The sequence below is a fragment of the Lytechinus pictus genome, chromosome 10, assembly GCF_037042905.1.
Source record: "Lytechinus pictus isolate F3 Inbred chromosome 10, Lp3.0, whole genome shotgun sequence".
Classification (NCBI taxonomy): domain Eukaryota; kingdom Metazoa; phylum Echinodermata; class Echinoidea; order Temnopleuroida; family Toxopneustidae; genus Lytechinus; species Lytechinus pictus.
In genome coordinates, this window is record NC_087254.1 from 34,088,430 (window position 1) to 34,099,716 (window position 11,287).

An 11,287-nucleotide genomic window follows, 5' to 3' on the forward strand; every position below is an offset into this window, starting at 1 on the left:
CACACTAATAGGTCTATAATTGCCAACGTGAGTTTTGTCTTTCTTTTTGTGTAGTGGTGTGACTTTAGCGATTTTCATTTCATCAGGGAAGGTACAAGTTGAAATAGATAGGTTAATAATGTAAGTTAAAGGTATAAAGACGTTTTGTATACATCTCTATGCATCACACCCATAGATGCATCACACCATAGAGTTGTCGCATTGCCATTTTGAGGATCTCTACAGCATAAGTGATCACGATATTGAAATTCTCATAACTTTCTCATTATTTGTCCGATTTTTCTCAAACTTTCGTTGATCTGTTTCTTTGTTTTTTTTCTGTTTTCACACAAGCTATCTTGTTCCAAAGGTTTCATTCTCCTTTAATAACCATGGCAAAGAGACCTACACAAGGTGGCGCGCTTACACTTTGTGATTGCAACATCGAATCATCAGTATAATACGATAACAACACACTGGCGTTATTTATCTATTATTCATTCATTTATTTATTTATTTGTTTATTTATTTATTTAGCTATTTATTTATTCATTTTACTTATTTATCTTTTTTTTTTTTTGGGGGGGGGGTGGGGGTGGGTAGGAGCACCATGTGCCCTCCGCTTCGACGCAATGCCAATGCCCATGATAAATGTTTATCTTGAGGGAACTATACATCAAGGGAATATGAGGTCTTATTGAGATAAAAAGGGGGCGGGTACGGTGACATGGGTGGTTGTTTTTGTTTATTTTCTTCCGGCCGGCCGGGATTACGTCAGCCGACGAAATTAGGTTCGTAGTATCACGTGATGCAGGCAAAACGCTGCTGAAGGAGTGCGGATTCTGCTGCTAAATTCACGGAAAATGGTCGTATTGTCCCATCCTATCGAATGTCTTCCGACGTAGATGAAACGAGAAAAGTATAAGGCATGTTTAGGGTTCTTCAAAATCTCCCACAAAGTAAGTAAATCCTGCATAATGTGAACTGGCTCATGATGACACCGGCTCAGCTCAGCTTGGCCCTGTTCAGTGTTGTCTTCTTGTGGCCTTGCTCCTCCGCTCCGCGCCGGTTCCTAGCCGACCGGTGCGGTGGCGTATGGTGCGTATGGCCATATGCCGACAGCCCATGTGGGTGTGTACATCTCTGCTTTCTGAGGCGAGGCACGCAGGCGGGGGCCGGTGTGATCATGAAAAAAGAAGAGTTGTTTGTATGACTTTACACGTTAATGAGTTACAAGAAGTTAAAAATTTTAAGCCAAGGCCAGGTTTAAAACAAATTTATATTGATTCAAATGATTGAATGTTGTAAAGCCAGGGAAAGTTTCCCTGGCCTGATGAAAAGTTTGTTGAAAATAATCTTAACAAAAAAAAGTAAAAAATCATTTTTGAGAAAAATCCTTTGGCTTTATAATATGTAGAAAAGCTGTTCGTATGACATCACAAATCAAGTAATTAAAAATATGAAATTCTAATAACTTATTCTTTGATGGATTTTCCGCAAACCTCCGCCAATATTAATGATATGTCTTTGCTTGCACGCGCTTGCTCAATCAGTAAGATTTTTTTTCTATATACATGTAGCCTAGCCCTAGGGCCTAGAGCATGTAGAGAGATCTGTTCATGTGTTACCTCTAAATGTTCAATGATCTTAAAGTTTGAAATTAGTATCAAGTTCATGGACATTTTGTGATTTTGAGATATATTTCTTGATCTTTTAATTTAGGATTGTTTAAGTCCTACCATGGAGGTGTCTACTGGGCCAATAGAGGGCAGCCTGTTGCTGAATCTCAGCGAAAGAAGCATCAGGATAAGATAATTGTCGTCTCTTTTCCAAGTCATGAACTTGGTGCGAGGTAAATTAGAATTGTCATTCTCTTTGAATATGAACAAATCACTCAGATTAATTTCTAAGTGAAGTTTAAAAAAAAAATTGTGATCCATAATAAATAATATGCTAGTCATTTTCAAATGACTGTATTTGTAAATTATAATAGGCCAGAGGTAGATTTTCAAGAGATGTCATTGTGAGATAAGTAATTTGTGTCTTAGTTATTGTTTCCATCATGAAGACCCATTTTCATTTTACCCTTGGGTGTGGGGGGGGGGGCAGGGGAGTTGGTTAATAAGGAAGATAAGGAAATAAAGAAAATCAAAGTTTGTACCTTGAGACAAGAGGGTGTGGTAAAATGATGATGATGTTTGTACAGTATAAGGGAACAAGTGTGAACTCTTAGGAGCATACTAATGTGGTTTATTTTCTATGGTGCAGCCCATAATTATTCAATGTTAGGATTGTGACTAAGATTTGTCAAAGTTAAAGTTGTGATGGTGTTTGTAAAATCATGGCTGTTTTTTTTCTCTTTACATTTAGTCTGCACACCAGCAGCAGACTTGAGAAGGTTGGACACCAAGGAAGTTCTGATGAAGAATGGCAAAGGAGTTTCAAGCAGAGGATAGAATGGGATTCCTTCCGTAGGTCCAGCTATGCATCTGAAGCTCTGGGATGGGTAAGTATATTTTTATCAGTGCATCAGAATTATACAGAGATGCTGTTTTTCAGATCAACATAATAGTGCCTACTTTCTTCAAATACATTTTCTTCCATGGGTACACATATTTCTAATCCATTTATGATGTGGCAAAATACCTTTTTTTGCAGTTGTGCTTCACAATTTGCTCTAATAGAAATACAATTTTACCTCTCAACAGTGAAAAAATTTCAAAATAAACTAGTTAAGCAATAAAAATATTTGCATACAGAATAATTTTTTAAAGGTTGCATACAAAAGGCCTTGGGCCAGTTTTACATAATTGTAATAAGAAATAAGCAGTAACAGTTTAATCTAATGAAATCATTCAATTTTATCAGCAGTTAGTAAACTTGTTATAGAAATTTGTCATAATAACAAGTCTTGAAACGGAACCCATTTCTACATGTATGAGTTTCCTTTTTCCTTTATTTTAATTTTCGAAGTGGCATTTCTGATTGCATAACTACTGCATGCCATTCAGGACTAGGTAGCAATCGTAAATTGATGTTGACTTGATATTAGGTTTGTGAAAATCAGAGGATCATGATGTGATTGCAAATTATTTTATTTAGTTGAAATGTGACCAGGAATGGAACCAGGGGGGGTGTTTCACAAAGATTTAAGTAAGACTTAGAGTCGCACTTAAATGCCTCGTTGCGTGTGGTATAAAAGGCATGACCGCATTGGTCAGATCATGCCAAGAGGACGCACACTACTGCGTATTGATCAATAAGATTGGGTGTTGCATATCTTGTAAACGTCAGCATTTAAGTGCAACTTAAGTCATACTTAAGTCTTTGTGACACACCCCCCTTGTCCCAAGTGTAAGTGATCATATCAATTGGAAACAATACATGGCAAGTTTTAATCAAATGGATTGTTCATGTAAGGATCTGAAAATGTCTTCTTGCAAGGAGCTGAGTAGTAACTATCATTTTATATTCATTTTACTCTGAAAATATGTTTTAGTTCATTATGCAACTTTTTGTGATAATCTCCTTTAATTGATTTTGTTTGCAGGGCTCCATCATTGTTCTTGGCCTTCAGCTTGGCCGCTTCATCTCTACAGGACCACCTGGTGAAAAACAGAGGAGGGGCCATGAGCGTCTGCTGTCCTCTATTGCTCATGTCCTACCATGTCCGTATTCATCAAGGCATGTATCACATCGGAGGAGCATTCTTCCAGAGGAAGAGGCAAGCAAGAAGAGGAGCCATGATATGTCTCAATCTTCTTCAGATGAAAGTTCATCCTACTTGTTAGATGAAAGCCCATATTGGGATTTCAAGGTTGGTAAATTACTTTTATATCAAACTTAAGCCATCCAAAGCTCTTGTGTTTTTGGTACAATGATAGTATTTATTTATATATAGTAATAATATAGTATTTATATATAGTAATACTTTTCCTGGTATTGCATCAACATTTACTTTTTTAATAACTGCTTCACAAGAAGTATTTTTGTAGCAGATTTTGATTTACTGTACAGAACTTATTTGAGAGCTTTTCATTGTATGACCAAAAATGCTAAAGTAACGTTACTCCCTGATCATTCTCGAGGTTGATTTTATTGATGTGCACATCATCGAATTAGATGGATGTAAGAACAAGACATTTGAGGATGCATCCATAATTATTTCTCTGTCATTTAATGGTATGCGTATTGCAGAATCTATTTCTCAGCCAGAATATGTATTCATTTAAAATAACATTTTTTTTCCTTTCAGCTCCCCGATTCAAAATTTTAATCAAACTTCCCTTTCTCTTCTGCCTTGAAGGAGAAATTATAGGGAATGTTCAAAACTGTGCTGAATAAGCTGTCTTTGAATATTATTTGACTTTATGTTTTCATTTTCTTGTCCTTTCATTAGCCTTCTGATGTTCAGCCGGGTGGACTTCAGAAGACGAGCAATGAGAAACCATCTCCACCATCATCCGTCTCTCCAACAACCCAGGTTCCTTCATTCAATCAGTCAAGTGATTCATCCTTCCCTTCATCCTCCTCCATCCCAACTGGTATCCCGCCACCATCTGCGGGGGAATCTAAAGTTCCATTCGACCAGGTGACCCGGCAGTGCTGGGGTCGGGTCAACAACATCATCGGAGGTCACCTGATGTCGGAAGGAGATGAAGAGAAAGCTGTCCATCACTTCAAGATTGCCAGTCAATCAGGTTACAGCAAAGGACAGTACAACCTTGGCATGTGTTATGAACTTGGCAAAGGAGTTCTTCAAGATGATGTACAGGTGGGTGGCTAGTGTCATCTCTTTGGAGCTAGAAGGGCATATAGTCCATGTGTTAATATACAAATAGCGACTAGGCACGAGTGCGATGGTGCGAGATTTTGCATGAGTTGAAAGAAAGATGCTCTATTCAACGAGGCGTTAGCCGAGTTGAATAGAGCGTCTCTTTCTTTCACCGAATGCGAAATCTCGCACCATTGCACGAATAAGAATATTCGCTATTTGTGTTGTACAACGCCTCGGAATATAGCGAAAATATGAAAAAAAAAAAGAGTTTATCCCTGTAGTAATCTATGAAAAGGGAGCAAAAATACTGAAAGCGAAAAGCAAAATCCCACAAGCGCACACTGAGCGCACATGACCCTGGGCAGCATTGCGCATTGGGCTTATACGCGTACTGCACCTTCATTTTTACTGAGCGCAATTAATTAAATCGTATTGTGACGTCACCTAAAGGCGTGCAACGGTACATTTTGGACGGTACATTTTGGATGGTACGTATTTTGTGCAACGGTACAAATGTTTGACATTGAGCCTCGCATTTGCTCGCGTACAACAAGCTAAATAGGCGTTGTACAACATAAAATGGCACAAAAATAATAAATAACAAAAATGAAAGTCAGTCAATGCACTTCTTTCAGTGACAAATTATTCTCCAAAATTTTGCCCCTACCCCACTCCTCAGGGCTTAAATGTTTTAAACTTTGTGCTGTAGATGAATTTTGTGCATGTTCTAAATCGTATAATCAGACTGCTGAGCAAGTTTCATTTACTGCTATACCCCTTACCCCACCAGAGCTTAAAGATGTCTGTTGTCTTTGATAATTTCAAATTTTGTACCACCAAGCATCTCTTTGTAAAATTGTTTATTAAACAGTCAAGATGAAACCTGATCATGTATATTATATCACTGTTGATTTTCCAGGCTGCTGTGTTCTTTGGCCTGGCTGCCGAGCAGGGTCATTCACACGCCCAGTATAAGCTAGGCACATATCACCTGGATGGGAGGGGTAATGTGAAGCAGTGTGAACAGACAGCATTAACCCTCATCGCACAGGCAGCTGAAGGTGGTGTGGTTCAGGTAAGACATACAGGCACATATTCTGAACTTGGGTTTAATTTTAACTTTGGCCTACAGTTGTGGTTTAACTATGGATTTGTTTACCTTTTCCTTCTCTCTGTTTTGAAATGCCAAGTAAAATAACAACATTTACTTGAGAAGTGCTGGTTGATCTAATTGTTCATATTCCGGATATTTTTCTGTCACTACCCAGTGTAGATAAATAGCAAAGTTCTGCCATTTGTTTATATTTCAAATTTCAGGCTCAAAACTTGCATGTAATCTTTTCACCTTTGATGAACATTGTTGTGAGTCAACATTTGTATTTTCTTATATTTGATCTCCAGGCCCAGAGTTACCTAGGTATGTACTACATGACTAGTGAAGAACCTGACCCTCAAAGGGCTGTGGCTTATCTTCAAGAAGCTGCACACAAAAAGGTATGGAGATAGCAGGTGTTTCGGTGCCTGTTCGTATTAGCCTTCTTATCAATTGCCATTATTAAGCTTCTGTAAAAAGCCTATGAAATGGAGAATTCGTCAAGAGATGTATCACAGAAAAATGGCCTGCTATAAAGGCCAGGCCAAGCATTTATGAGCAGTCCTGTACATTCTTATCAGTGTGTAGTGCTTTACTAGTTAGTGTCCTTTTTGACAACATCAATTTTTGATCACTCTCTCAAAATTCAGAAACAGAATGGTAATAATATAGGATATTTGTTTAGTGCATATATCCACCTTTAAGGTGCTCAAAGGCTCTTATATTATCCTGGCTAAGCTAGTCTACCACTTTGTGTTCTTTTGTAGGAATGATATCTGAAGGTGCCCATTCAGCACTGCATGGATCAATTTCTTTCTGAAGGAAACTACACCAAGGCTGTTTCAAAATCCAAAGACTACATATAATCCACATGGCCACAATGTTCCAAAAATTTATTTTCATATTTCTTGATTTCTTTTGTAAACCCAGGATGCTGAAGCACAGTACCATCTTGGATTATGCTATGAGTATGGATGGGGTGTTGAAACCAATGAAGCAAGGGCATCTAGTCTTTATCACTCTGCAGCAAGCAAAGACCATGCTCCTTCACTTTATTCATTGGCTCTCTTACATGAACAAGGTTTAGGAGGTAAGAACCATGCGGGAATGCGCTATATTTTTGTAGGAGTTTGAACAAATATCGTAATAATGTAAGATCCCAAACCAAAGGAATAAATGTCTTTTGTTTGGGGACATGTGTATTGCTACTAATTAAATGATGAACTGTCTTTCTAGATGCTCTCTATTGATTTAATGCTGTATGGCTGTGAAATCATAATAATGATAAAATGGAGAATCAATCCGGCTGTACCAAGTTCCCAACCATATTTGAGAAGTTTGATACCTTAAGAGGGGTATTATTTTGCAGTGATGATTATTTGCTGTGGGTTAAAATCAAATATTAAAAAAATATAAGCTTTGAGACGCAAACCTATAACATTAAGACTACACAATGTTTCACTATTCCATTTGATGAATGCATTGAAATCTCTCCATCCCAAAATTCTTTATTCAATTCTTTTCATGACCAGGTTTACCAGAGAATCAATCTCATGCAAAAGAGCTCTTCATCAGGTCCAGCTCATTGGGTTATGAAAAGGCTACAGAGAAGCTTCTTGAGATGGATGCAGAAGAAAGAGGACTCCATAGATTCAGACTTGATTCAAACTCGACTTTGAGCTCAGACTCATGGACCACAAGCTCTGAGTCAGGCTCTGAGACTACAGGAGGAAGTGGATCTCTTTTCAGTCCATTCTCAAGCAGCAGTATAGACTCGGATATATCAATATGTTTTGATGCGGGAGCACCGATGTGTTTAGACTTGAAAACTCTACTTCCTCCCGCCAGTGGGAATATACATGTATCATCCAGCGCACCTGAACTCAACGACATGAAGCGTGTATCAGACCTGGGAGGGGGTGGAGACAGGTCTCCTGTGAATTCCATCCTGCATAGTTTGTCCTGTCTGACCTTTTCTACACTGCATGAAGGGTCGAAGGTCAAAGGTCAGTCTGATGGAGAATGGATGCTAGGTACTCGGAGATTGACCTTTGGTATGTCAGGAGGTCAGGATTCTGGAGGATCAGAGAAAGTCGTCTTTCAGCTTGGATGTCTTGATGAAGAGGAGAATATTGACTGGTGTGAACCCATTGATGCCATTGCTCAACAGAGACTAGTATCATTCAAGAGATCTACAGTTGTCCTGTAATTCAATGAAGGAAATTAAATATAATCACCGATTGTAATATAAATATGTGTATTTGTATATGTTGCATTGCCTATAGACATTAAAAGAAATTTGCTTGAAGATGAAATGATAGTGGTTCCTGAATCAGACATTCATGATCATAGCTCTAACGCGTAATTGGTTTCAATTAATTATATTTTGGTGCCTGTGTTATTGTGGATACAAAATCATTTTAATGTGTAGGAGCTATATTTTCACCTTTTGGCAATTGCTGAATTTTGGGGCAATTTTTTCATTTCAAGTCTGTACCATAGGATAACTAGAAATTATGCATTAAATACAGATATCTTTATTCGGCTTCTGCTTTTATGTAGAATATTGATTCTCTAAATATTTTTGAATATTTCTGGTAGATCTTGGAGTGACTTGTGGGTACTTTAGGGGCAATATATACAGTTCTAAGCATTATCTACTCTTATTTCAATATTCACACATGGTATGAAAACTTGTATTTTTATTCAAGAATAGTTTGTCCCTCCTTCGTTTATCAACGCACAAAATTACAATTCTATCATTATAAATATGTATGGTATATTACCACAGTGCTTCATTCTTATCTTCTCCCTTGATTTTGACATGGATGTAGATACAAAAACATCACACTGTTCGAGTGGTTCCACGACTTTTGCTGCGGTGACATTACTCCGATGCAAAATCTACATGTTAAAGCCAAAGATAAAACCTAACCTCCAAAACTAAATAAACCGTAATCCTTATCTTTACATTATTCTGGGCCCAAAAGTCTATTACAATCCCAACTGTAACCCTATGGAACATGCTGGTCTTCAGTTCCCAGTGGAAACTATGCTCTTTTAAGACTGAAGCAAATGTGTCACCGTTCAAGTGGGAGGGGGGAGTGGGGAATGACACTATAGATCACCCCCCCCCCCTCCCTAAACAATAGGTTCGCTGAATGTATCTAAGTCTAACCCAGTGTCTTCCACAGTACTCTTGTCCTATAAATTTTATGTTCATATGTGTATTCATTTAAAAAAAAACCATAGATACTTATACTATGTAATAGTATGAATATCCTATGTAAATTCTATTCAAGGTACAAAAGCTTCTTTTTGAAAACGTTGCTTTCAATTTTCTTAGAGTAGCTCTGACATAGTTTTCATCCATTCTTTTATAATTATAAGAAAATATTATTAGTTTTGAAATGTAAAATCATTATGAAGTTTGTCATGTTCAATATATCTTCAAGAAATCGATAGATTGATGTATGTTTTTAAGAATAATTTCTAAATAATCAGCTCTTGTATATTGCATATAACCTTCCATTTAATGTCTCTCTTCCAGTGGGATTTTGGATATTATTACTCTTGTTTTAGCCCAGCAAGTATTTCAAGGAGTAAATTCCTTCTAGGTACCCATTTACCTCACCTGGATTGAGTGCAGAGCAATGGGGATGAATTATTGCTTTTCACCGTGGTTAGAATTCAAACATAACTGTCTGTTCAAAGTCAGGAGACTGATCCACTGGGCCACGAATGCTTATTCTTTAAACTTCTTGCCATGTTTCTTACAGACTGTCTTTGGGGGTTCATCTAGATTTGATAATCTCTTCTCTCTTTTTTCATAACTATTAACATAATAAAGTTATCATATGCCAAATTCACATTTCACACTATCTACTGGCAGAACTCTATTCACAAGTACTTTCGAGTTTATCTCAATGGGAATAGTTCATCTCAATGAGTGTTGTCAATTGATCTACAGTGTAAACGCTATAGTGTACTATGTATAGCGTTCATAAATGCCTTATTTATTATATAATGGGAAATACATTTACTAGTTTGACAAATCGTGGAGGTCTAAAGCTTGTTTTGAGTTATGATACTTGAAACTAAGGTTAATCAATTCATTTGATATTATTGTAGTTTATTGTGTTGACAAATTTATTTTTTGTCAAGTGCTATCTAAGTTCCCAAATCTGCTGCATATTTTTATTTCAATCTTGTGTTAATGGAGAGTAAAGAGTGAAAAATAATTTAGAGGAAAGTCCATATAATTATAATTCAAATTTATGTTGAATATATTTTTTGAGATCTTGTATCAGTGTAAAAAGAAAACTTCCCCCTAATAAAGTCTCTTAAAAGTTAAATTCAGCAAACTTTCCAGATTGTGCATCTGCGATAATTAATCTACACTGCAAATTTACATTCCTCACCTATGGGGTTGGGTGGGTGGGGTGAGATGAGAGGAGGTGTCACTCTCCACATGGTCTGCTATTCATATGTATCCAGAAAAATAGAAACATTAAAAAGGGTCTCATTTAATTCAGCCAGGCCCCCTCCGCCAATTTTTTTATATTCCGAGCTGAAAACGGGACATTCTAAGCACTTTTTGTAATATTTGAACTGGAAAGTATCCAACTAAACAATTGATGCGAGCGCAAAGCTCAAGCACTAAATGTTTAATTTTCCAACGTGAAGCTGGATATTCTAAGCACTTTTTTGAACCATGATAGGGATCATGGGCATCTACCTGAACACTTAAGCGAGCGTGTGCTGAAAATGTAGATGTGCTGACCTTAAAACTAGACAGCCTAAGCACTTTTTGTATCCTATAAACTGGGTATGTATCAAACTAAAAAGAAAAAAAATGATGCGAGCGTGAAGCGTGAGCTCAAACATGATATACCTTCACATTTATGCCAGCTCGAAGCGGGAGCTGAAAATTTTGATAAGCACTTTTTTGTAACCTTTTGAGCTAGATATTAACTCACTATGTTGATGCAAACGCGAAAACTTGACATTCTAAGCATTTTTATGCAGATCCAGGGGGGGCCTATTGGCGGAGCAAAAAAAGAACATATTTAACATCCAGTTTCAGATCAGAATATCAAAAATTTTCTGCTTGGGCTTTGTGCTCGTATATTAATGTAGGAAGATCCCCAATTACTCATCCTTTTCATGATTTACAAAACATGAATAGAGTGTCCATCCCTGTGTCCATAGGCGGCGGAAGTGGGGGGGGGGGGAACGTGTCCCCCCTTAAATTTTAGGTGTGGGGGACGATGCCCCCCTAAAATTTATGTTGATAACTTTTATATTTTTTTTTTTGCTTGTCAAAAATTTTTTTTGGTCCCCCCTAAAATCTTTGGCTTCCGCCGCCAATGAGAGTGTCCCATTTTAGGTCTAAATCTCGAATTTTCTCGCTCGCAACAATTGTTTAGTTCTGTACC

At 37.4% G+C, this 11,287-nt stretch overlaps 1 protein-coding gene across 2 annotated transcripts; it reads left to right on the plus strand.

The window, feature by feature from the left end:
• Window positions 1–559: 559 nt before the first annotated feature.
• LOC129269531 (DAP3-binding cell death enhancer 1-like) lies at window positions 560–10,204 on the plus strand. 2 transcript variants are annotated; one of them, XR_010294933.1, is made up of 10 exons: window positions 769–938; window positions 1,702–1,831; window positions 2,350–2,485; window positions 3,530–3,796; window positions 4,379–4,753; window positions 5,676–5,831; window positions 6,158–6,250; window positions 6,780–6,939; window positions 7,382–8,928; window positions 8,973–10,204. XR_010294933.1 is itself a non-coding variant. In XM_064105915.1 (9 exons), the coding sequence occupies exons 1-9, from the start codon at window positions 908–910 to the stop codon at window positions 8,056–8,058; spliced, it is 2,025 nt and encodes a 674-aa protein (XP_063961985.1). In that variant the 5' UTR covers window positions 560–907; the 3' UTR covers window positions 8,059–9,718. The 2 variants fall into 2 exon arrangements, 1 of the variants encoding a protein (XP_063961985.1); XM_064105915.1 differs by having other exon boundaries at window positions 560–938; window positions 7,382–9,718.
• The last annotated feature ends 1,083 nt before the right edge of the window (window positions 10,205–11,287 follow it).

What these genes read in the sequence shown, in the direction of transcription:
- LOC129269531 (XM_064105915.1), top strand. Translation starts at nt 908, where the DNA reads ATGTTTAGGGTTCTTCAAAATCTCCCACAAA. An exon ending in AGTCATGAACTTGGTGCGAG is followed by an intron (nt 1,832 to 2,349) that starts GTAAATTAGAAT and finishes CTTTACATTTAG; the next exon opens with TCTGCACACCAGCAGCAGAC. An exon ending in TTCTTCAAGATGATGTACAG is followed by an intron (nt 4,754 to 5,675) that starts GTGGGTGGCTAG and finishes TTGATTTTCCAG; the next exon opens with GCTGCTGTGTTCTTTGGCCT.